The 27,825-nt window shown below is 41.1% G+C and overlaps 1 protein-coding gene across 1 annotated transcript in view; it reads right to left on the minus strand.

Moving 5' to 3' along the window:
• The window catches only part of LOC139687068 (protein Wnt-16-like), a 42,646-nt gene extending 16,769 nt beyond the window's left edge, over nt 1-25,877 (minus strand). The window contains exons 1-2 of the mRNA XM_071584172.1: nt 25,865-25,877; nt 17,609-17,765 (exon numbers count right to left, since the gene is read on the minus strand). Coding sequence (XP_071440273.1) covers nt 17,609-17,765; nt 25,865-25,877 — 170 coding nt within the window. The remainder of the gene's footprint in view (nt 1-17,608; nt 17,766-25,864) is intronic.
• Nucleotides 25,878-27,825: the final 1,948 nt, after the last annotated feature.

Consider the following 27,825-nt stretch of genomic DNA (forward strand, 5'->3'; position numbering starts at 1 on the left):
CGCGATGGAAGGGATAATGTTGGGTCAATGGGGTAGAGGAAGGAAGAGACTACGGAGGCAGCATGAGGGCAGGTAAAAATGACTAAGGACCGGGGAAGGAAATGACTAAGAGCAAACTGTAGAAAACGATAGTCTATAGTGATAATCTAAAACGTACCTTTAACAGGTAGAACAACAATCCTTCCTAATGAATCAATTTTCTGAATTTCAAAATCAAGAAAAAAAGAAAACACCGTACGATAATTCATTTTATGGTTTAAATAATAGATTATCAATGAATCACAATGGGGCTACCCTATGGCAATGCCGATTACAAATGAATTTTCTCAGCACTTCGTTAACTAGTGGAGTCATCGAGAAGTCAACAAAGCTGATGTTTAAACGACGGAATGGCAGTTTCTGAAGTAATAGCTCATTTGCATTCGACTTAGCCTCAAGAATACAACAAGCTCACAAGAAAATAATGAAGTGAAACTGCTCGGAGAGTTATGGACTATCACGAAGCTTGATCATTATGCGTGTCCCCGAAATGCTCACTCCATCAATTCGCTGCATATCAATTACGGCCAAATGTAAATTAGGCATTATTAGACGACGTTATGACTTAAATTAGAGCGTTGCGACAAACCTGCTGAGGCATCAGTGCCCATATGAGGAAACATATACCTGATAAATGGGTAAGAAAATATAATAGACGATAAATTAGAGGGTTCCTGCCTGCATATGAGCACCAGCTATTTATTACGGCCAGCAGCCGTCTAAGGGAGTGGGTTTCCTCGGCCTCCAAAAAAATGGTACCTTTAGAGGAGACCCCAAGTACGCGGAAAGGAGAAAAGACGAGAAAGAGCGTTGTAAGAGAAATTTGGGGAGGATTACTTTAGCATGGAGGGAGAAAATGTGTAGAGAGTCCCCGGGGGGGGGGGGGGCGGAAGTTACGGGGCAGGAAAAGCCCTATCTCGGAACATTTCTGAAAAAGCCCTTGCACCCAATGCCAGTCGAAAGTTAATAAGGTGTGACGAGTAGAAAATGGCATTGATAAATGATGATACATAGCCAGTATTATTGTGGTAGTATACATAGCAATGAAAATTCCATCAAATGGCATTCGACATGCAAAAAATATAATTGTGAAAACGTACCGGCATTGACTGGACTGGAATTTGAGAGGTGGCGTAAGCGAATTTATTAAATGGAAGATGTCTTTACCCAAAGGAAATCTTCTATTAATACTAATTTGCCGGAATTTATTTATTTTAGTTAGTTAAAAAACCTTCTTGAACTCGAAATTCGGGCAAAAGTTATCGAACGCACTCTTTTAAAATTTGAGTGAGACAAAATTTCAGGTGGAATAATATGCTTTTAAGATTTAAAATATACAAGACAGTATACTCGTACGTGCATCTTTTTAAAAAAGATACATAGAAGGAATGAGGAAGGAATCTGGCCGGAAGACTTTGTGAGATCAGTTTTAGTTCCTATTCCGAAAAAGGTAAGGGCTACATCATGTGAGGACTACAGGACAATAAAGTTGATATCCCACGCAGCTAAAGTTGTCCTCAGGATCATAAACAAAAGGATAGAGAGTGGGGCAAATATTTACTTAGGGGATGATCAGTTTGGGTTTAGGCAGGGGAAAGGTACGCGTGATGCCATTACAATAATGAGATTATTAATCGAGGGGAATACAGAATACAACTAGGAGGTATTTGCCAGTTTGGTAGATTTCGAAAAAGCGTTGGATAGAGTGAATTGGGGAAAACTAATGAGTATATTGCAGAAAATAGTTATAGATTGGAGGGATAGGAGGCTAATCCGCAACCTGCACATGTCTCAGTCTGTTCAGGTGGGGAACGGGGAGTCCGGATGGGCAGTGTTAGGAAGAGGTGTAAGGCAGGGTTGCCCATTATCACCGTTGCTGTTCAACCTGTATGCAGAGGAAATGATTAAAGAGGAATGGGAAGAACTGGAGGTAGGAATGAAAGTGGGCAGGGAATTCGTAAAATCAGTTATGTTTTCTTAAGCTTAGTTTGTCAGTCAGCCAAGGGGTTGCAAACATTGCTGAGTGAATTGGAAATTCAGTGCGACAGGTATGGGATGAGAACCAATATTAATAAAACAAAGGTTATGCGATTTACTAGAAAGAAAAAGGCTAGGCTAAACATTAAAATAGGAGGGCAAAAACTGGAGCAGGTAGAACAGTTTACGTATCTCGGAAGTGTTTTAGACCAACCCGATCAAAGTATTAGGGACGTAAGAAGAAATGCGATAGGCAACAAGGCTTTCACAAGCAGGGGGGAGTTGATGACAGGGAGATTGAGTAAGGATATTAACAAAAGACTCGTAAAAACTTTGATATGGAGCGTAGCTATGCACGGCGCCGAAAAGTGGTCATCGAAGCAGGAAGATAGACGTAGACTGGAGGCTTTTGAGATGCGGGTGTGGAGAAGGTTAAATGGACAGAGAAGAAGACAAATGAGTGAGTACTTGGTATGGTGGGTGAGGACAGAGGTTTGTTGGGAGAAATTCTATGGAAGCAGGAGAAGTGGATGAAGGGGATATTGACCGGCAGTGGGATGTTGAAGACTGTAATTGAGAGGAGAATGTTAGGCAAACGAGGAAAGGGAAGGAACAGGATAGGAATGTTGGACGGGATGAAGGGAGGAAGAAAGTACTCAGAGCTGAAGAGGGACCTGAGGTAGAGTAGGATGTTTTTTTTGCTAGGGGTCACAAATTATTTAATTAGTAATTATGTCAATCCAAAAACCTACCTTGACCGGTAGAATACTTAATAATAATATCGCATAGATTTGAATTTGTTAGATGGTTGAATGCTAGAAAATGGGATCTCTTGAACCCTTCTCCCCCGGAAACCTTTTCTCACCGTGATGTGCATTCATATTCAGTCTTTCCCGAAGATAAGATAATCTAACTCTAGTTCAACAACGAACTAATAATATATTTTTATTCACACGCGTGCATAACTCCATCCTGGAATCCAGTGACCATTTGGATGGCCCTTTTTCAAGACATCCCACACCCGATAAAAACCCATTTTTACCCATCAATTTGTATCGGGAGGCGGAAAACTCGTTTCTCAGCGCGGATACGAATCAGACACGGATGAGGGGCTATCGGGTACGGTGTGGTACGGGGACAGGAACGGTCATCGAGTCGGGCCCTTAAAAGTTACTGTTCTCGCTTCGCCTCACACGTGCTCGTCGCCTGAATAATAGGAGCCGAGTCCAATGAAGCAAGATAAACCAGGCAATTACAACCTGGGAAGTGCTCCCGAAGAAAAGCGGCACTCCGAACTCGAAGAGATTAAGGTGGATTCGCTTTAATGGCCACAATCGAGCCGGAGACAAGCGTCGGACGTGAGCTCATGGAATGCACTCACTGGGCGATCTGGAATGGCTTTTAATGCTTGACATGTCGCCCGCCAAGTAGCTTTCATCTCAGTTGGTTAATGGACGGAGGGATGTTGAACATAATTTTGATGAGGAATTCGAACTATTGGTTTTTGAACGAGAACGGGAGGAATTTACTGAGCAAAAATTACCACATACAATCATTAACGATCACTAATAACAAGTACATGGACTACAACACAAATACCGCAAGATCTTGGACATGCATGACGAAGCTTACCTCGCTTTAACTGTAGAAAGAAATGTCGGTGACTATGTCATTTAATCCAGATTTACAATTGCTTAAGTACATTGGTTGCTAATGCTACACTATTCGAATAAACATTAAGAATATAGTGCCTTGCTACTGCTATTGATGCTTATGTACAACCATTAGACTAACGAATTTCTAACTGAAAGCATGGTGTTAGGAAGGGAAAAAATGACTTATCTGAGCATCGAATTAGAATTTATTCAAATTCAATTCGAAGGATTCTGCATTAATATTTGATTCAAAATTATCCTAAATGTACCGGCATTATTCTAAGATTAAAATTAAATAAAAATTCCGTTAATAGATTTCTTTCATTCGCTATTTTAATGTTTGATCATCTTTAATGAAATTTATTGTTAGCTAACGAAATATTTTGTCAAATGCCATTAAATTCTGTTCTCCGGCAGTTTCGTTTTCGCAACTTGTAACAGATGCTAATTACCAGATCTATTTATATACCCAATCCAATGAGTATTCTCAATAGGATAGGAAACAGCTTTATGTATTATGAAATTTTGAAAACTACAAAAACGTTCGCCTCTAGAACAATTCTCAACGGCCATTCTGTAGTGGAGAAAGCGTAAGCATTTAACACCCCCAGAAATTCCAATCCCGTTAGCTGTGGTATGTTTGCAACAAGAACTATTTTGAGATTAATTACAATGTAATACGAGAGTGGGCTGAAAACGAATGCAGTGCTTGTAAACCACATACGGAATGACCTCCAGAAGCACTCCTGGTGGCATGTGGAAGTACGATTCCCCCTCAACATGCATGCGTAGGTTTGAGGTCGTTTCATTCATCCAGTGTATTTTGAGAAGCGAAAGTATGGAGACGTGCTCTAGTGTTATGTCAACACGAGTTAAACAGCGTGCAGTTATCGAATGTTCAAGGTAACGATGCTGTTGATAGGGCTACTGTAAATTGATGGTAGTAAAATTTCGTGGTTGCGAGCCTGGAAAAGCCACAATTGTTGATGAAACACGCAGCGGACGTCCGATCACTGCCACAAATTCGTCGAGGTTTTGATTCAAAATGACCGGTGAATCACTCAAAAGCGTATCGCAAACCATATTGGAATATCTAAGGAAGTTTGCCGTGTTATAGGCAGCCTGGCGCCAATAACCTTGCGACATGACTACGCTCGTCCACACTCCTCGCGTGCAACTGGAGAGGCACTGCGAAACCTGAAATTGGAACCGAAATCACGCCATCCTCATTTTCCCGATTTTTTCATCAACTCAAAAGACACCTCAAGGGTAATCATTACACCTAGGACGATGAAGTGAAGGCAGCTGTCAAATCCTGGATTCGAGAATAGTCGGAAGAGTTTTTCAGTGACTAAATGAAAAAACTTGTTACACGTTGGGAGAAATGTGTCAGCCTTAACGTTGACTGTATTGAAAAATAAATATATGATTTGCAAACTTAAGAATTGTGCTTAAATGTAAGTATTGCCAGATCTGGCTATTTGTTTTTGCTCGCGTTCTACAAGCATGTGCGCATTACTTTTCAGCCTACGCTTGCATTGCAGTGACAAAACGAATAATGGTAATTTTTTGCAAGTAACCTGGAGCTCTAAGAGTAGGTTCACGTTTGCTGCGGGTTTCTCAAGGCGGCACTAAAGCTTGAAAATTGCATTCGATTTATTTAAGGGCACATACAACATACACCTTAGTTATATGATGCAGTTTCCAGATTTATTATGTGAAGGCGATCCATAATTCAAAAGAATACACTTTGTATGCTTTTGAATTATACACCAAAGTCTCCAACTTTAGATACTTACTCATGTTAAACGAGATTAATACAAAGCTTCACGACAAACACATTTTAGGAAAAATTAAACTTATATTTGAAACGGAAAATAATAACTATTACGTTATAACCTCAGTTATCTACCTGAGAATCAACTAGTTTTGATATTTAAGGATAAGAAAAACTAAACTTGAATTGGGAGCGACTGCCAGAAAGATTTAAATATCCAGTATTGTTGTTTGAGCTCCCTTCACCTCGGCCGATTATTTCTTACAGAGTCATTAGTATCCAGGAAATTGTATTACTTGGATATTGATGGGAGATTTTCAGATGTATCGCCAAAAATTGAGTCTGCATAGGTATCTTAAAAATCTAAGTGCCGGCTGAGAGAAAGTCCGGCTTAAATGTTTCATATAGGAGGACGCGAGGGAGAAAAATATGGGGAGAAAATATTCACAAACGCAAAATATGAAATATGTTTTCACTGCATTAAAATCTACCCCAAAATATCTTGGCACCTTACCAACAATGTGCGCACATTGAACATGCAAAAACTAAGAAAAAGTAGACAAATGAAACACCTACAAAAATGAAAGCACATATTGAGCAAGGATATAAGTTCTCCCCACCATTCCAAAATCCTTATCCGATTAGAAATTATCAGCATTAACTAAGGAAATAAGTAACAATGCTTTCCTAAATACGCGGTACGCAGTAACAAGGACACCTATACATTGGCCCATGATAGCATTATTTGAACTGATCGAAATAAACTCTGCCAGATACTGTAACCTATTACACCACTCAGTTCGGGCACCAGGCTTGGTGGTGCCATTGTCTGAGCTTATGAGACAAGCTCATACAATAACCAGGATGGAGTCCTGTCAGGGAAAATTATCTTTTTTCAACGCAAATTGGAACACGTTTGCATTTTTTCGATACAACGTTATCTCCAAATGATAACACAGACAATATCTTTACATCGCCGATATTTTTTCCACTCTCCAAAAATGCAATAACAAAATTAGGAAAACTATGCTTTTTTGCATTGAAATTTTTATTCAGTGAACTGATTTCAACGGAAAGGCATGATATTGCCGTACCAAAGATGTCAACCCAAGGTACCGGAAGATGAAAGCTGTGCGTGAAAACGGTTTCCCGTACAACATCTGTAGCGGTCGAATACACACTTAGCGCTCGATATTCCTTGATCATGAACTTCCACGTCCTCGTATTTGAGGCTATTTAAACGATGAAATAATGTAAAGACGAATGCGATAATATTCTAAGGAAGTCAATAAAATAAAATCGGCTTGGTTATGGAAATGTATGAATATGCCTTAGTCCTAGTTTCATTGTATATCATTCTAATTCCTTGGGAATCTCTCGACACAACATTTCCAAGATGGTAACGGCATTGACTATTTATGTACATAAAAAACTCGCATCTTTTCCACAGTGAGAAAACTGTCGTGGAAAATTATTCGAACGCAGGAACTCGGAAAAACGTGACTTTCGCGACCGATACATTATAGCGACGTTTTGTATGCAGCTTGCTGTCAAATGCTAGCCGTCTGAGGAGTTTCTATGCTATCCATCGTAAGGGGTGCGTATCATAGGGGGGAAAACTAGTTAACGAAGTCCACAGGAGTAGTGAGTGAAAAGGGAAACTTTTCATTCACTGACAATAAAACTGCAGTATTTTATTTCTAGGCATTTAATTTAATGTCATAAGAGAAATTTAAAAAAATGAATATACTTCATGATCGAATCACCACCACTGACAAATATACCTTCCGATCCCTGAAATATTCGCTCACATACTTCTACGTGATGTTTTTTTAAATGACATGATCATCGTTGCATGGCTTTGGTTCCTATAATGAGAGCATTGGTGATATCCCGAATTCATCTTCATATTACGATAATTCAACGTAGGTTCATGGAACATAGAAGAATGCTTGCTACTAGATATGCATCAGTTTAGATTTACGCAAAATAGATTGCAAATGCTAAGTATGCGAATCAAGAACTTCATTCGAGGGTACGGTAATCAAGTTATAGGCCAATCTTTCAATTTCCAAAAAGCAATACTTTGCAAATCACTCAGTAGACTGGCACGCTCGTGACCAAGTCGAAGTCAATGAGAGTCATTACGTTCAGATAACTCCTTACCCTCGGGCTGATTGAGCCCACCATTTCAGACCGAGAAATAAACGTAAATAACGTAGATGATGATTGTTTAGATGCCATGCATACGAGATAGAATGGGCATTAAGGTAATTGAAATCAAATAAGGGCGTGGGGATAGAAATATTCTCGCGGAACAATTTAAGGGATTAGGCAAGCATGGGAAAAAAGTTTTTATTCGCAGCATTCATGAGGGAGGAATTTAGGCGAAATATTTCGTCAAATAAGTGTTTGTAACCATTCTAATAAAGGGAAAGGCAGCTATACGAAAGGAGTAAATGTATGGTAAAAATAACTTTTACTTTGTAAGCAGCTAAAGTGGCCCTTAGGATTATAAACAAGAGAGGATGGCGAATGCTTACGCAGGGAGAGGAACAATAAAATCAGAGTGTCTCTTTCGTAAATTTTGAGAAGGGGTTCGATAGAATGAATGTGTAGAGTTTTCAACCCATGGCAGAAAATAAGAGTACATTAATGAGTAAGACTGGCGTGTCCATTATCACCTGTAGTTTTTAAGTATTTGTGAACGAAACGGTAAATGAGGCTGGGCAAAACTGGAGAAAAAACGAAAACCGGAGAAAATTCATAACATCAATTAGATTTGCAGATGACAATGGGAATTAGACAAAGACCAAAGTAAATCCACCAGATTCGTGAAAAATTGTTGCCATAAAAGAGGATTGTTTCACAGGCCTTTTTGGGTTTAGGCTGGCAGTCACTTGAGATTCAAAGAGAACAAGCGAGACTGAGATTTTAGAAAGGTTCAGAACAAATAAATTTAATGATGACACTAAAGTAATTATTACGGCCCCAAACTACTGTGGTAGATCAACCCACAAAGATAAGATTAGGGAGATAGATCCCAGTAGAGAGCGATACAAATACTCATTCATTCCCCGGACAATCAGGAATCATAATAGTAAGAAACCAATGTCAAAATTGAAATATTAAAGATATTTAATTTACAGGTCAGCACAAGATTAAACGTTACGTAGGCATAAGGTATATTAGTAGGTTCATGTGTATATTAGTTGATAAATGTATATTTCTATGCATATATGTTATAAAGGTTTTTGCATGAATATATACGATTTCAGGTGTGTACATTGGCATGAATATTTGGGTTTTGTGGTTTGCATGCCAAAATGGTCTGAATAGTGGAGGCATAAGACGAAGAATCGTGTTGGGTAAAGAAGCTTTCGCAAGTAGGGAATTGATGCCAGGGACATTGAATAGAGGTGGCTCGTCAAAGCTGTAATAAGGGGTGTGGTTTTATACGGTACGGAAACTTGGTCGTTGAAACAAGATGATAGGAGTGTTTAGAAGGAAGGAAAACTTTAAATGGACCGAAAGGAAAACGAACGAGGGCGTGATAAGCTTGGTGAAGGAGAGAGGTGATGACTAGGAGAAATCCAAAGAAGGCTGGAAAGATGGGTGCTGACTGCTGTTATTGGCGATGGAGTGTTGGAGATCGTGACAGAGAGGAGAACGCTCAGCAAGCGAGGGAAGGGCAGGAATTGGATCGGAGCGTTGGACGGAATGAAGGGAGGAAGCAGACATGCCGAATTCAAGAAAAGCTTATTCTTGTACCGGATGTCGGGTTGTGTTATGTTGGCATGTTCATCTCTTGAAATAATGGTTTTTCCTTATGTTTTCACTCATTTACTGAGTCCGATTTAAATTACCATTGAAATAGGAGTAAACGGGCAGAGGATGCTTACTTAACTGAGTAGGGCGTGGTTGAGGAGAACGTGAGTCCAGCATTCAGGTTGACGAATGGAGCCAAGGGGATCACAATTTAGCATCTATCTGACGGAATATCTCCACTGGAAATGCTCCCACACGGCACCCAAGTAGGGGTAGTGATACCTTTGAATAATCCTTCAAACGCCGAGATTTTAACCCGCGCCCACGGGGTGGAAAGCCGGTAAATTAGCGAACGCATCATCCAGATCCCCGTCACATACCTTATATCTGCGCACAACAATGCGGGAATTTACCGTGTGGATATCTTGTCTCCGCCTCCCGGTAGCGTACCTCGCTCTCACGCGTCTCACCGTTTAGAAGAATAGAACACCCGAGGCGTGCACGTCTCCTGCTTGATATGGCCGAGGGAAAAAATTATTTTTGCAGTACTCTATGGTGGCCGGAAACCGCGGAATGAATTTGGGCTGATGGGAGGATTTCTTCGAACCCCTTTCCTCTCCCAACCCCCTGCTATAATAAAAAGGAAACCCCCTCGGAGGGTCCATATTACTACGAGCACCTCACCTCTCCCCCCACCGCCGCCTTTGCAGCCCAGCAACCCCTCTCCCTCGCCTCCCTCAATCCCCTTCCTTCCGCCCATCCCCGCCCCCCGCCACCCCATCCACCGCAGCCGGACGCCACTAACAAACCCCTTCTCCCTCCATCCACTCCCACCGAACACGCTACACATTTCAGTGTCCCAGAAACCAACCCTAACTCACCCCTTCGCCAGCCCCCATCCCAAACCCTCCCACCATCTCAAACCCACCCCTCATTTGCTCCGACCCAAGGGAGCTGACTGTCAGATTTCCGAACGGGTTTCGTTTCATAATGAGCTCATTAGTGTAGGGCTGGAGGCAAGGGGATGCAATCAGAGGGGGGGATTGGAAGGGCGCTGGTTGTGCTTCCTCATTGCTAAGCGGTGGAGAAGGGGAGTATTGAAGGTTTGAGGAGGCCGGGGATTCTTTATTTAATTTTTTATTATCCCCATATTAATTCTTTTTATTTCGGACTGGGGCTTTCGTCTATCCTCTTCCCAGCCACATAATTAGTATCGTTCAATTCCCTGGATATATTTCTTCATTTATTATTATTATTGCGTTTTTCCCCGAAATGAGTGGGGTGGTCACGGATTTTGCGTTGCTCGTAAAGAGTTTCGCGAGTATTTTCATTCCTGCGCCTTAATTTTTATTCCTATACGTTTTTACGTATTTTACGACAGCGCTTTTTAGTGGAGTAATATCGGACTCGGGTGAATCCTACAGATGATGAAGGAAAATGCGTACTCTGCTTAAGGAAATACCCCGATAAATATTCGTATCCATGTAATTCGTAATTCAAGAAGCTATACATACATAACGTAAACACCCGGGTAGCGTCACCAAACGGTCCATTTTGGATTAATAACGAACGGTGGAAGTGAATTCAGTTGTGTATCCACTGGATCCAATCAAACATTACCAGGTAGTCTGCTGTTTTGAAGTTTTAATCCATTTCGCGACCATGTTGTAGCATGGTATGTATTTTCATGTGTGAAATTAAAAAGATGCTTGTATGAATACATGAGCCATTTTCGGTGCAGGTTTGCATTAAATATTTTGGTTTTGCATGCAGTTTTATTCTTTCTTACGGGTGCTGACCTAACATCCCCTGCCACACGACATTGCGGCGACATTCGGGGTATTATGTGGATGCAGATGTAGAGTGGCTGATGCATTCGGAATCAGACCTCAGAGGTCTGATTTTATATTCAGCAAATGCCTCTGGCCGTCCACAATTAAACCCAAGATGAGCTTCTTGGGCCCCAAAGCCCTTGGAAAGCGCATGTGGGAATGCGGAAGGAAGGTCTCCTAACCTTCATAAATAATTCAGAGGGACTACAATTAGTAACAGCTGGCCTTTATCCTCACCTGGTGAATTGTATTTAGGGTTTGAAGACGTGGTTTCATTGCGCAAAAACTATCACCAGTCCATTTTAAAAAGAAAACAACTCCTACTCACGCAGTATCAATATCAGGCAATATGAAGGATATCCAATCCCCTGTAGATTTTGTGGAACGCTAAAATTTCTTATTGAATCCATTCAATGAATGCTCTTACTTTTTCGTCCAAATTTGGAACTACCAATTTCTCACTTGGTCTCGAATACAAGAACTCAGATTGTGGATGTGACCACGAGTTTTTATAGTTCCTCAGAGGGAGAATGTCAACAATGTTACGGAAAGACACCGTTCAGACTAACATATCTAATGGTTTGGCATGTAAGGCAATATAGGCGTGTAACATGCCGCTCAGTTTCATCAAACGTAGTTACGCATACTGATGGCGCAGAGGATGAAAGGGAAGAGAGCATGAATATACGGGCACATGGATAGCAAAAATCCAAGGAGAAAATTGACACACCATCGAGGAATTCGGAAACTTCTTTTTACATCGATTGCCCTAACTTTCTTATAACTACTTTAAATAAATTATACTAACTGTTACAATCAAAACTGTCTGGAAATTAATACCTTCATTAATAGAATATTATTTTGTATACTATGAGCTGTGATGGAGGCGACCCCTTCGGACAGAAATAAGGCATTTATCTACATTATTTCTTAAGTTCGGCCCATCGCCATAAGTCAGGAGAAAACGATAAATATGTGTTGTGGAATTTTTAAGATAACAATTGTAGTAACGTAAACATATTTAACAATACTTATTTTATCACGTCAGCTTCCCCATTACATTTGGATTACCAACTGCTTGTGGTTACATGGTTTTTAAAGCCACCGTATCATGTGACCAGAATTCTTTCAGTATTGATTTCGATTGGTTACATATCCAAAGATATCCACGTCATTCATGAAACATGGTAGCCTCCGTATGTAATTCATATGACTGTGTTGACCGTACCATGCATCCAATGCACGTACTTGTTGATTGTGTAGGCAAACGTGTGTAAATTATTACGACTTTTTCAATAATTTCCTTGGGATGCGGTGAATTTGGAAGAAAGATACTCCTGAACATCTTAAAATACACCAGCATGATACATAAAACTAGAATTTATATGTGATTTTTTTCAAGTAATATCAACCATCATCTTTCTTTGAATTAACATGATTTTGCTCCCCGCTTTAATTTTCGGTTTTTGTAATCTGTACAGGATTCGCAGCTTTTCAATTTTTTATCTTCCACTTCTTGGAATACCTATGTGTAAACTCATTCACGAAAACATTGCTTTTAGCACTCACCCAAATGATAATTAAAAATGAGATAAATTTGAGCAAGCTTTTTTATTTCCTATCTTTATTTTTGAGATCCCAAAGTGCTATGAGGAAATCAGGTGCAGAAGGATTTACACTGGCCGGTTAAATTTCATGATGCCAGGAATCAGTGTGGTAAGTAAACATGGCCTCTGACTTCTGGATTTTACGAAGATGGATCGGTATTATTGGGAATTGAATGCCATTCGATTTCCTGGAAAGTTTCCAACTAACGTGGAACAAACATATGAGTTCCCATTTCTAAGATATCAATGGGCAAATGGAACACATGGACCATGTCCCTGGTGAACTCGCGTTTCCATTTTGATATGAGGCAGCCGATTCGGATGAGCACGACCACATCTTTCGCCTCTCAAGGTTAACCAAAGTTCCTCCCAAGTATGAGAAATTGTTTAAACATACGAGACACTGGGAAACAGCTCACGACTGGCCAAGATATCCTATTTATGATTCGTACACTACTATTTTCTGCTGAAAGATGCACGTGTATGGTAATCTGCTCACTCTATTTTGGGCATATGCACAATTTTTATTCATATTTCCTCTCAGAGTAACATCAGCTTTAATAAAATGAAAACCATAGTTTTCAATCCTGAGTTCGCTTTGATAGGTGAGGGTAGAGCTCACCCAGTCCAGGGCCCAAAGGTGGGTGAAAGCCACGCTACAGGACTGGGGGGCTAGTTCCTTTCTATGCGCCGCCACAGCAGAGTGCCCAGAAGCGTCCCCGGATCGAACCAGGGCCCTCTAACGTCAGTAGTCCAACGCTGGACTACCACACCTCCTGGCTTCATAAAGTTATCTACATTTTATTTCAATATTTATCCCACAGAGAAATATAGCAATTTTTTTCGATATGGTGAATCACTGTTTACATTTCTCGCAATTTACGCATTTCTCTGTTATTTTTCAACAGCAGCTCTTGCGCCTCGCGCAGCTTCTCCTTTCATTTGTGCGTAGACTTTTTCTTATCACCTCGGAGAGAAGTCTAATTCGCCATTATTGTATATTCAAAAATACAATTTAATTACCTTTTCGTTAACTTACTCTTTGATAATTTGCTTTGGGCATTGAAAGGGGGACCAATTCCTAAATTTCGCTCGAATAAAATCAGTTATTCGTCTACTTAAAGATTTCGAACTGGAGGAATGGAATTCAAGGCACTCACGGAATGAACCGATTTACTAATATAGCACCTGACCATAAATGAGTCATTATGGCGGTTATTAGAGGAGACGATCGACATGAAAAGTCGCCTGTGCCATCAGGCGAGTGAATGGGTAGGGGTAGGGCGCTCAGAGCATGGAGGGAAGTGGGCTGGGGGAATTCTGGTGTCAGAATTAGCATTCTCATGATGAAAGTCGCCGATAGGTCCACAGTTTAGCGTTCGGCGGACGGCGTACGCCACTTGAAGTGCCCTCTAAATAGGGGTAGGGGCACCTCTGAAGAATTATGCTTTAGCCGGAATTCGAACCCAAGCTCTCGGAGTTAGAAGCCATTGTCCTACCCACTGTGCTAACCCGATGACATAATTAGAGAGGATATTGCTAGGGGATGGGACGAATCTCTTCCCGTCGTATCGTCCCATTACATAAACATCTACATCAATAGCCTGCGAGCCACCAAAAAGGTGTGTGGCAGGGGTGCAGCACGAGAAGGAAAGGGTAAGGGATGAGGGGGTTAGGGTTTTTCAAATGAATGGGGAAAGGTGGGGGAACCTGCAAAAAAAATAAATATACTAGTATAACCATGCGCAGTCGCTACCTTTTAGGTTTAATACTTATTATGTCGAGCCGACTCCTGGGGGATTTCGATTACAAGCATTCTGGTCTCTTATTGTTCTTGGAAAATTTGACCATTTAAACCTGTCAGTCTTGTAGTCAATCTCTCTAATCTTATATTTGTGATCCCTCCGCCCGTAATACATAGGGGTTCGTATTATGTTCTTTATGTCATCGGAAAAGGAGCCATCTTTAAATGTTTTATAAGTTTAATCTATATTGTAAACGCCGCTGTGTAAGGGAATCCCAGCCTAAATTTTCTAGCAAAGTAGTTAGGCTATTACGTTGGTCATAACAATTTTTGACAAATCCAGCCCCCCTCCGCTGAACTCGATCCAATTCCGAAATCAAATTTATCTCTTGAGGATCCCATATACTGGCAGCATACTCTAGTTGGGGCCTGACTAGGACAAGAAAATATCGTTCCTTCACTTTTTCGTCGCATTTACCTTACACTCTTTTTACAAATCCCAATTTTTTATAAGCACGACCGCATATTTCTCGTAAGTTCATTCCCCCGGCCAGATCGTGAGTAATTTAAAGGAGCCTACCCCCACGATTTCTGTTTGTTTCACTTTGTAACTAAATGGGAGGGAATTACTCCTTTCCCAAAAATGTATTACTACGCATTTTTTCAAATTTAATTCCAATTGCCATGTATCGCACCAAGTCTGAATTGCATTTAGATCGTTAGCTAACGCGACTCTGTCTTCGCAACTTCGAATGTCCCCATAAATCACCGCATCGTCACCAAAAAGACGGAGCCAGCCACGGAACCACGGTACTGAGGTCATTTATGTAAATAAAAAACAAGAGGGGGCCTATGACACTTCCCTGTGGTACACCCGACGTGACCTTGACAGTATCGGATGATACACCGTCCAGGACGACTGTTTGAACACGATTTTTTAAAAATTGCCTAATCCAGCATATAACACTCCCGTGTATTCCATAAGTTTCCAACTTCGCAAGTAACTTGCAATGAGGGACTTTATAAATTTTTTTTTTTTGAAATCTAGGTATATCGCATTAACTGGAATATTACTTTCACTGGAATTCATTATATCATGAACAAAGAGTGCGAGTTGAGTTTCGCAGGATCTATCTTTTCGGAACCCGTGTTGGTTATAAATCAATAAATCTTGGATATCGAGGTACCTCATTATGGAACTAACTATGATGTGCTCAAGAATCTTACAGGAGATGGAGGTGAGCGATATTGGCCTATAATAACCGGGGTCCTCCCGGTCTCCATTTTTAAATATGGGTGTCACAGAAACTATCTTCCAGCCACTTGGAACGCTTTCCTCTGCTAATGATTTCTTAAATATTATATTAAGATAAGGGGCAATTTCAGACGACAGTTCTTTATACACGCGAGCCGGTATCTCATCAGGTCCCGGAGATTTGTTGGGGTCGATGTTTTTAAGGAGTAACTCTATTTCGCGGGTGGAAAAGTCGATTGCATGTATTGGCCTTAGAAATGTTTTCGGAAGTTTCTCTGGTATATTCTGGGAGAATTTGTTGAAACTCTGTTTACAATCTGCTCCGTCACCTCCAGAGAGGGAATTTAAATGCGTGACTCTCAAAGAAGAAAAAATATGATTTCTCAGCCTAATCAACCAGCTGATGTAAATGCCACAGGTATGTACGCTACATCCAGTGCAGGTCACGTGAAAAGCTTATTTTATCGAGTGTTGGACACCAATTCCCAGGTTATACGAACCTTTGCACATCATAAGTGAATCTCCACTAGTTTGGTCAGTCAGTATGGATAAGGAACAAACTTAATGATAAACCACGAAAGAGAAGTAATGGCCTAAAATTGCTTTGGAAGAAAATAAAAAAATACCAAGGAAAGGCAGCTTGAAAGAAGAGGAATATTTGGGCCATTTAGGCAGCAAGGTCACTGGAAATGAACAAAACAAGAGGGAGAGAGAAAAATAGCTAACGTAAATACCGCGTTCTATCAGAATTAATAGATAGCATGGGAACTAGCGCTTCAATAGGCATAATGGAGCTGTACGTTAAACTTTATATGTTACTGTGATCACAGATTGAGCGAAGGAATCAGCACTTTTGTGTATCAGAACGCCTAACCTTTGCTCTGCAAGCTGCCATGAGAACGTTTAACCATTGGTTCAACTAGCATTACGAACAATTCCATTGTTGGGAAGTTCTAATTGTCGTTTTCCAATGTTGTATTAACTGATTGTGGGAGGGAAAATTATTCTTTCAATCGATGTTTCACAATCAATGTCCCTGAAATTATCGTTTTGGTTTAGCCTACTACTGCATTCGACAAAAATTATTCCCTATGTGTTAGTTTTAAACTCGAATTATTTGTACTCATGGAACAACTTAAGCCGTACAGGTAATATTTATGTTTACAGGGGCTCCAGATTCAGTCCATCTGATAATAATGCTACAATACCTGGAGTGAGTGTTAAGGCACCAGGATTGTATGCAAAAATATGCAGTTACACATATATAAATATGAATTTGTGCATAGCTAATCACACATACACTTACATAAATACACTCCTATCTACGTCATGCAAAAATAGTGAGGGAGACGGGAAGAAATGGGACGACACAACGGCACCACTCGGGACTCCGTTTGCAGAGTTAAATTGCTGAAATAACGACTAGTAGTTGTGAACGCATTTATTAAGAGGGGTAACCGATAGATTAAGTCATTGCATACTCAAAGATGGGAGGGTAACATGTTTGAGGAAGGATTTTCTGGAAATGGGGAAATATTGAAGGGAAACCCCGCGCCTGCATTAGCCTACGCTTAACGAAAGGGGCCAAGGGGTCACATTATCTAACGCCCCATCATTTTGACGGAGAACTATACTTGAAATGCTCTCTACTTGACACCACAAGTTGAGCTCGGGATACCACTAAAAAATTGTGCCACCGACGGGTTTCAGGGGGGGAGCCGGAAAACCGAACAATGAATCAAACCGATCCCTTTAAAATAACCAATGGCAGTTGTCAAATAGTGTCCTGTTCAACTGCGCAGTGCCGTTCCACCGAAGTCTTCCCCAATAGTTAGTCATCTTCCGCCCACAACTCTCCCTTCTCCCGACATTTGCACGCCTCCCTGCGCGCCCGATGCATTTGCATGCTGGGGGTGGAGCACTGAATGTGAGGAGGGAGTGGGGCTCTCCTCACCTGCATCCGCCCCACTTCCAGCCCTCGGGGGTCGGCTGACCCTGGCGGGAACCGTCACAGCTGCACTCCGTCAGGTTTCCCGAGCTGCAGGCCTGCGTCACGGCGTGAACGACCCCAGCGCTCGTCACGGCGTATATGAACGCCGTCTCCTTGCTCCCTGTGAACGACAAGACAACAAGTTCAGCCTGAGGTTACTCATGTACAGGTTGGGAAGTTGGGAAAAGGGTGCACATTGAGGTGCTTCAGGGTTGTTTCACACCTACGGCGAGGGCAAGGGAGGGCAGTCTCGAGCAGCGTCAAGAGGCGATCCCTGTCCACGCGCCATTTTTCGCATTTGATCATTTTTCACGATGTCGCTATCATTACTCATATAGCAGTTGTTCTTTTTAACAGAGTTTACTGTGTTCTATGACAATGGGACTCATTTCATGGTTATGACTGCGTCAGAAATCGCATTATGTCGCGTTTCTTTTCGCGGAAATGAAAAACAACGAGGCATGAGAAGATTCTTGATCGCACCACAGGTAAGGTAAATATTTTGAACATTTATTTTTAACGGTGTGCGTCAATCTTTATCTCGAATGAGCATTCTTTATTAATTGTCCTGTATAACCGCGCGTTATTACTCCCGCCAGCACAGCTCTAGGGGTCATTGGAACGCACAAGCCCTTCCACCACGTCAAGGTTGTAGTCCGGGGAGGGATATATATATATATATATATATATATATATATATATATATATATATATATATATATATATATATATATATATATCTTCAATACACACACACACGCACACGCACACGCGCACGCGCACACACACACACACACACACACATATATATATTAGAAACGGCATTAACGGAGATGAAACTAAATAAGGCAGTGGGGGTGGATAACATTCCCGCGGAACTTTTAAAATGCTTAGGAAAATGTAAGAGGAAGAAGCTATATGGGCTGATCCGTAGCATTTATGAGGAAGGAATCTAGCCGGAAGACTTTGTGAGATCAGTTTTAGTTCCTATTCCGAAAAAGGTAAAGGCTACATCATGTGAGGACTACAGGACAAAAAGTTTGATATCCCACGCAGCTAAAGTTGTTCTCAGGATCATAAACAAAAGGATAGAGAGGAGGGCAAATGATTACTTAGGGGATGATCAGTTTGGTTTTAGGAAGGGGAGAGGTACGCGTGATGCCATTGCAGTAATGAGATTATTAATCGAGAGGAATAGAGAACACAACCAGGAGGTATTTGCCTGTTTCGTAGATTTCGACAAAGCGTTGGATAGAGTGAATTGGGGAAAACTAATGAGTATATTGCAGAAAATAGGAATAGATTGAAGGGAAAGGAGGCTAATCCGCAACATGTACATGTCTCATGGGGAACGGGGAGTCCGGATGGGCAGTGTTAGGAAGAGATGTAAGGCAGGGTCACCCATTATCACCGTTGCTGTTCAACCTGTATGCAGAGGAAATGATTAAAGAGGCATGGGAAGAACTGGAGGTAGGAATGAAAGTGGGCGGGGAATTCGTAAAATCAGTTCGGTTTGCTGATGACCATGCTTTAGTTTGTCAGTCAGCCAAGGGGTTGCAAGCATTGCTGAGTGAATTGGAAATTCAGTGCGACAGGTATGGGATGAGAATAATATTAATAAAACAAAGGTAATGCGATTTTCTAGAAAGAAAAATGCTAAGCTGCGCATTAAAATAGGAGGGCAAAAACTAGAGCAGGTAGAACAGTTTACGTATCTCGGAAGTGTTTTGGACCAACACGGTCAAAGTGATACGGACGTAAGGAGAAGAATTGCGCTAGGCAAAGAGGCTTTCACAAGGAGGAGGGAGTTGATGACAGGGACGTTGAGTAAGGATGTTAAGAAAAGACTCGTAAAAACTTTGATATGGAGCGTAGCTATGTACGGCGCGGAAACGTGGTCATTGAAGCAGGAGGATAGACATAGACTGGAGGCTTTTGAAATGTGGGTGTGGAGAAGAATGGAGAAGGTGAAATGGACCGAGAAGAAAACAAATGAGGAAATACTTGGTATGGTGGGCAAGGAGAGGGGTTTGTTGGGAGAAATCCTATGGAGGCAGGAAAAGTGGATGAAGGGGTATTGACCGGCAGCGGGATGTTGAAGACTGTGATAGAGGGGAGAATGTTAGGCAAACGGGGAAAGGGCAGGAACAGGATAGGAATGTTGGACGGGATGAAGGGAGGAAGAAGGTACTCAGAGATGAAGAGGGACCTGATGTAGAGTAGGATGTTGTTTTTTGCTAGGGGTCACAAAATATTTATTTAGGAGCGCTGTCCAACCAAAAACCTACCTTGACCGGTAGATTACCTAATAATAATATAACTGACTATCGCCACCTCAAAGTTAAAATATGAATTATGCAAGGAAATAATTGCGAAGAAAATGGTTCCAGTTAGCGTCTCGCAGGTTCCATCTTTCAAAGGGCCATACTTGATAAGGTGATCACAATGGATTAGTATTTTGGGATTTCCGAGTTGTACATGTTTTCACTCTAATTTCAAACCTGCACTGAAATACGAGGTGATTGTTAGGCCTATTGCATGTATTAATATTAATTACGAGGTTTTTCCGATTAAAAGTTAGAAAAAACGCGGCTTGATAAAATACCACGATGAGGAACTAAGTGACGCAAGGCTAATCTAGCTTGGACATGCCATGATATGACTCACAACGAGATTAGATGAACTAACAAGTATAACGACCAAAGCCGTTGAAATTGAAAGCCGTTCTAACTGGGGATTGACTCTAAATTATAATAAATGTTCAGTGGTAAATTTCTTTAAAAGATCAACGGGATTTGCTTACACATTAGCTGGAGGTGACCTAGCAGTAGTTGATACGGTAAAATACCTAGGTGTCACATTCACCAAAGACTTAACTTGGGGGACTCACATACGTAAAGTCTGCGGTCAAGCATATAAAAAATTGGGATTCATTAGACGCATTGTCGGCAAAAGTGACTCGAAGGTCAAGGAACGTTGTTACCACGCTCTTGTAAGGCCTCATTTAGAATACGCATGCAGCGTGTGGGATCCGAGTGAAAAAGGTCTCATTCGGGAAATTGAGAAGGTTCAACGCCGGGCAGCCCGTTTTGTAAAAAATTCCTACGATAAAACGCAAAGCGTCACCGAAATGCTCATGGATTTGGGGTGGGAATCATTGGCTGAGAGACGATTCAATGCAAGATTGAAATTATTAAATAAATTTAGATCCGCATGTTTCAGCACCGAGGTCTCGCAAATTATTCGTACTCCTACATACATTAGTCGCTTGGATCATGCATATAAAATTCGGGAAATAGATGCCAGAACTAGCCGACTCAAGGACTCCTTCTTCCCACGGACAATACGGGATAGCAACTGCAGGGTTATAGATAGCAAAAATTCCACTTGCCACCCTCAGCGTCTAAAAAATAATTAGTTGTATTTAAATGCATGCTCTTCCACTAACCTTATGTTTTTTGCTATAATAAACCATTCTTTCCGAATGACTTCATTCATGTTCTGTTCATCTGTTTTTAAGTTTCCCTTTCAATCCCTCGTCCCTCTCCGCGGGGGCAAATTCCTGCTACCTGCAACGTTGGGTCGCATTCCCTGCCATTTAGAGACTCTTTGGGGGTAGAGTGTTTCGTGGTGCATTTTCATGTGGTAGTGATGTTTCAATTTCTTGCTTGTTGTGTCCTGGCTTCCGTGTTGTAGTATGGCTTTCGTGCTGCATCATGGGGTGCAATTTTTTAGTTGTTTTGCAGTATACGTGTTTGCATGAGTAATGGATGAAGGGATTTTTGCATGAGTGTGTGCGCTGCTGTGGGTGTAATTTTCCGTGTTGTTTTTTTTGCATGTGGTATTTTTCTTTTTTACGGTTGGTGACCTAACACCCCCCGCCACACGCCCTTGCGGTGGCTTGCGGGGTATTATGTAGATGTAGATGAAATGAGAATGAAAGTCGTCAGAATTAATGGAACCAAAAACTAAAATGATGGAGTTAGGAGAGATTTCATCCCTCACCAGAGATATTAAACATGTTATTTGGAGGTGGCTGTAATTTCATGTCCATTTTCTGTGTGTTTTGTAAAACACGCAGAAAATGGACATGAAAGAAAATCAATAAATAATACAAAATTAACATACTTCGTATTGCAGGTGGCATAACATTCAAAGTAGAGAGCAAACATACCTGCACTAATCACTGAACACAATGGGCTAGCTACTTAGGGATTAATATGACAGTAAATTTTAGGAAAACTATAATCCTAGTAAGCGGAAGTGGTGTAAAAAGGAAAGAGAAATTAGAGAAAGTGGAACCTTCCCCTTTACTCGAAAGTAGGGCAACACGGGACTGTAGGAGAGCTCGAAGGATATCATGGCGAGATTAGCTAAGAAGCTGTTTACTACGAAGAGGCATCTAATATGCTCAAAGAAAACATGGATTAAGGTAATGGTCGCATTAAATGAATGAATCAGCTTGAAGTACGGAACTCTATAGCTCATAGGCATGAATCATTCCATAGACAGAATATAGAACAATGAAAACCATACATGTATAAGCTGGAAGCACTACAAGTTGACGGCTAAATTGACAAATGAATTAATGAATTAAGCATTATACAGTGGAGGAGGAAAGATGATACGGAAAACTATAATGAATAGAAAAATCAAATGGATTGGACACCGATATAAACAATGCACTCCTTAGTCATATCATAAATGGGAAAGTAAAATGTCTCATGAAGAAGTTTCAGGGACAATCATGAACAAAAAGTAAAGGATTTTGGAAGGGGAGTGAGAGATTATCAGCAATAAAAAGTGAAATGGGGAGGCCTACCACCAACCAATCTTCGGACGGATATACTGAAAGTTTTCTATTGACGGCTTTATAATACTACTGCCAATAATTCAGGGACAGTTTGCAGGGTGTATTGGCAATGTGATAGTAATATATTATATGAGCTTAACTCACTTCCATCAGTCTATCCTTCCAGCTAAAGGATTAATCCTCCCAAGAGGCTGGCCCTGACACGTGCCGTAATTTTAAAGTCACGTCAAAATGCTAATATAATCATATTTGAATCTACATACTAACTTTTATGCTTCCACATCGTCGAGTTTTGGAATAGTAGTCAATCTCAAGGACCCAGGGACGATCCTTTGGGCCACTAAACTATAATATTCTCTGACGCTAAAAATTCTGAAAAAGGCATGCGCACAACGTTGACGGTGATCGCCAGCGATTCTTTCTACGAGGGTCATCCGGAAAGTAGTACCCGTTCGTGAAATAAAGACACAAAAGTAAATATTAACAAACATAAAAAATTTTATTTGAAAGAGGATACTTTAAACTACTTCTCAACATAATCTCCAAGCAAATTAAGGCATTTGTCATAACGTGTGACAAGTTTCTGTATTCCTGCTGCATAGTCCTTCGCCGCCAGCTCATTGAGATACGCGAGGGACCCATCTTGCACAAATTTTTGCATATTGCAGATGGTGTTTAACAATTTCATGAACAATTGTTCGAGAAACATTGGGAAAATGCTCACAGATGTCATCAATTGTGACGCGCCGATCGTTCCTCACGAATTCGTCAACTGAGCTCACCAGTTGGTCTGTAATGACAGACGGTCTCTCCGAACGCTCATCGTCGTGTGTGTTCCCCCTCCCCATGTTGAAGTTGCGACACCACCGCCGAACAGACGACTCGTCCATTACATTGTCTCCATACACCTCCTTTAATTGGCGATGAATATCACATGGGCGAACGTTTCTTGCATTGAGGAATTTAATCACTGCCCTCACTTCACAACTGGCGGCGTTCTCAATTTTTTTAAACATTGTAAACAATCACAGAAACAACACAGGCAATGCTAGCGTCACGCAACTTGGCTCAGAGAAGGCAGACAAGCCACTGAAGCTATCTGACCTCGTCCAGCGGCTACTCGCGTCGTCAGCACTTCATGCGGCACGAACGGGTACTACTTTCCGGATGACCCTCGTACATTTATCTGAGCTAAATCGTATTAACACTTGGGAAGTATGGATGAATAACTGTCAATATATTTATTTTCAATAATTGGGATAGTGGAGCAAAGACTAAGCATCCGATGAATAATTCCCATAGATCCTAAAAATAGAGACTCCTAAATACAGGATTATTTATATAAGGACCATGATATAATATAGTGCTCCCAGCATCCTTAAATAATCGAGTGACTTTCTCTCTTCAAAAAAAATTTTTTGAAAAATATTTTGAAGAAATTTGCCGCCAAATAGAGTACTTTTTTCAATATCCTGTGATTGTAGAACACATCCAATTGTGTAAGTAATTACTAATAGGCGGCAAAGTGTATTTAAAAATAAGGACACGGTAACTTAAAAAGTACCAAAATAGAATTCGACATGGTTAAACTTAAGCAAAATTTTCGATGTTCTGTAAGCAGGATATCAAATTTATGTTTTCACCGCCACAGGTGAGTGCTCTTATAAATAAAGGTCCTCAGGTATCACGTCGCTAAAGGACCGAAAAACAAATCGCTTTCTGACCACATTATTTTGGCAATTTTAGTTTTTAATGAATTTAGGAGTAATGTTGCATAAATTGACACTGAGCGAAACAATACAATTAATGATTTATATCAGTCAGATTGATAAAGAAAAAGTCCATGTTGTAGCATGTGAGCACAGACAACAGGAATACGGGAGGAGAGTTCATCAGCCCAGGCAAATACAGGCTCATTTGCCGCCGTTTCTGCAATGCATCACACACAAATGGTCCAACGACCTACAGGGCTCTCGTATTTCAGTCTCGGCAACAGAAGTGGCGTCGTAGGAATCCTATTACGTTTTGAAATATTAGGGAAAGCCGAAACGGTCCCGAATTCCCAAAATCAACCCCACATAGCCCGAATGAACATTGGTAATCGCCTACTTGAATTCATCAATATCACTTCAGTGAAGACTTCCACATCAAAGCACTAGATAACTATCGAATAAAATTAGTTATTTAAATAAGTCGGAGAAGAACGTTAATTATAGGTCCAACTCTCAGTCATTGAAGTGTACTGTCCTGATCTGCATCTTTAAGTGCGGGATCTTCACTAAACGCCGACCCTAATGATGAAGTGGGCATCGGGTGCGCACGATAATAATTCCGCTTACAGTTAGGAATTCCTTCCCTGTGGTAAGCACTCCGTTGGCAGTGAATGTTTTCTTGGATTTGTTCCTAATATTAATATGACTTAATTGGCCGGACCTTAAAAACGCAATAACCGCTAGGTCAGAAATTAAATGACCATCACTTTTATTGGAGACTTCAACCATCCAAAGGATTAACCTTAGGGGACAACTAAGTTAATTATATTATCAAAACGACTTCCCAGATTGAAAAAAATACTAATTCCTCGTTCGCTTTGTAATATAAAAATCTTATTCCATGAAATCCGACTGCATACCAAAAAGTGACGGTGTTGTGTTGATGCGTGAAGTCAGTGAATGGGTCCTTCTCCACGGATTTACTCCATAAGAAATTATTTTAGCCGAAAAAGCCATAATAATTTTGCCCCACTTTCTTTAGTGCCGAGAAACTCATAGAGGCTCCAAGTCAATGGAAAATTTCCCCGAAAAGGGCTACCAGGGAAACCATCAACGTTATGACAACGCCCGCCAAAACCTTTTCCTCTCATTTTCGGTCGGCGTCAAAGGGAGCGATATGGTCAAGTAGGCGCCCGCCATCGTGAACTTGACCCGGCGGATCCTTTTCGAACAGGCGGACATTGTTTCATTCCCTCTCTTCGCCTGGGTGGCTTACCAACTCGGCAAAATATCTTTGTTTACCACGATGAGATTTAGGCGGCGATAAGGGTGGAAACACAGTGAGCTGATCCCAGGGGCGGCTCATCCTGCAATTTATAGCCGTCCGCAGATTTTTAAGGGCCCCGACTGGTAACGGCCAAATCGAAAAGGCAAGACGGAAAGGGCCAAGGGCTGCGGAGAGAAGAGGGCTCTAGGTGGGGGGTTGCAAGGAGTGGCAGAATGAGCCAAACCTCGGCAAATCCCTCCCATGGATGCTTCGTCACGGGCCAAATGCACGCAGCACTTATCATACGAAGCCGTCGCAAAGTTCACCGGTTAATCTATTGTAGAACGCGAGAGTGATGGGGAGGGACAGAGAGAGTTGGTCGGTTTGTACCGTAAATGGCCACTGGGGCATTGACAGGGGTGACTTACCCAAAAGCCTCATGTTTGCTTCAATACGAGGTCTGTTCAAAAAGTATCGCAACTTTCGTGTTTTTTCAAAAATTATTTATTTATTCATGAATATCTATTTTATTCTCTTCAAAATAATCCCATTAGATATTATACACTCGTGCCAACGTTTTTTACGATCCTCGAAGCACTTCAAAAAATTAGTTTTTGTGATCTTGTTCTGCTCCTCCTTCGATGCAGTCTTTATATCGTCAATCGTAGCGTAGGTTCCTCCTTTCGTGGGCCTCTTCAGTTTCGGGAGCAAGAGAAAGTCACTGGGGGCCAGATCTGGGGAATACGGTGGCTGCGGCATCATTGGTGTGTTGTTTTTAGCAAAAATGTCGCGCATAAGTAACGATCTGTGAGCAGTGGCGTTGTCATGGTACAAAAGCCAATGTTTGTTCTTCCACAAATCCGGCCGTTTGTGGCGGATTGCTTCACGCCAATTGTGCAAAACTTGCAGGTAATATCCTTTATTTACCGTTCTACCCAGTGGCAAGAACCCATGATGCACCACGCCCCTGAAATCGAATAAAACTGTAAGCAAAACTTTCGTATTCGACCAAACTTGGCGCTCTTTTTTTGGCCTTGGCTCGTGCTGCAGCTTCCATTGTGATGATTGAGCTTTAATTTCCACGTTACAACCACAAATCCATGTTTGGTCACCAAATTTGACCCTCTGGAGCAAATTTGGGCCGTCGCGTAACACCTCATTAGCAATTTTGATGCGTTGCTGTTTTTATTCGAAATTGATCGATTTTGGTACGAATTTCGCGGCGACCCGTGTCAAGCCAAAATCATTGGTAAAAATCGAATGGCACAAGCCAATTGATATGTTTAGGTCCTTGGCAACTTCTCTAACGGTGACTCGCGATTGGCCAATACTATTTTCTTCTCCTCATCAATATTTTCGTCTGTTGTTCCTGTGTCTAGAAAGAAAAAGACTAAGGTAAACATCAAAATAGGAGGGCAAAAACTAGAGCAGGTAGAACTGTTTACGTATCTCGGAAGTGTTTTGGACCAACACGGTCAAAGTAATAGGGACGTAAGGAGAAGAAATGCGCTAGGCAAAGAGGCTTTCACAAGGAGGAGGGAGTTGATGAGAGGGACGTTGGGCAAGGATATTAAGAAAAGACTGGTGAAAACTTTGATATGGAGCGTAGCCATGTACGGCGCGGAAACGTGGTCATTGAAGCAGGAGGATAGACATAGACTGGAGGCTTTTGAAATGTGGGTGTGGAGAAGAATGGAGAAGGTGAACTGGACAGAGAAGAAAACAAATGAGGAAGTACTTTGTATGGTGGGCGAAGAGAGGGGTTTGTTGGGTGAAATCCTATGGAGGTAGGAAAGGTGGATGAAGGGGGTGTTCACCGGCAGTGGGATGTTGAAGACTGTAATAGAGGGGAGAATGTTAGGCAAACGAGGAAAGGGTAGGAACAGGATAGGAATGTTGGACGGGATGAAGGGAGGAAGAAAGTACTCAGAGATGAAGAGGGAGCTGATGTAGAGTAGGATGTTGTGTTTTGCTAGGAGTCACAAATTATTTAATTAGTAATTATGTTCATCCAAAAATCTACCTTAACCGGTAGATTTCCTAATAATCGTATAGTAATATACATATATATGTATACATATAACTCTTCCTTGATAAAGGTGGTCACGACCACCGAAAATTCGAAAAATAGTGAGTCTCTTTTTTGTGTGTTTCTGTGTTTTTGTCTGTGTCCACTAGTGCTAAGTGTTATACATTATTATTCACGTCCGTGAGACTTTCAAAAAGTGTTATATATATTCATATATATATATATATATATATATATATATATATATATATATATATATATATATAAATAATTTGTTCCATGGAATGAGTGCATGAGATACTGCAAAGGAACACGTGACGCATGAAATGATTCATTGTTAACACGAACATTAGTTGACAA

The sequence above is a fragment of the Hetaerina americana genome, unplaced genomic scaffold (assembly GCF_022747635.1).
Source record: "Hetaerina americana unplaced genomic scaffold, ioHetAmer1.1.p SCAF_16, whole genome shotgun sequence".
Taxonomy (NCBI): Eukaryota; Metazoa; Arthropoda; class Insecta; order Odonata; family Calopterygidae; genus Hetaerina; species Hetaerina americana.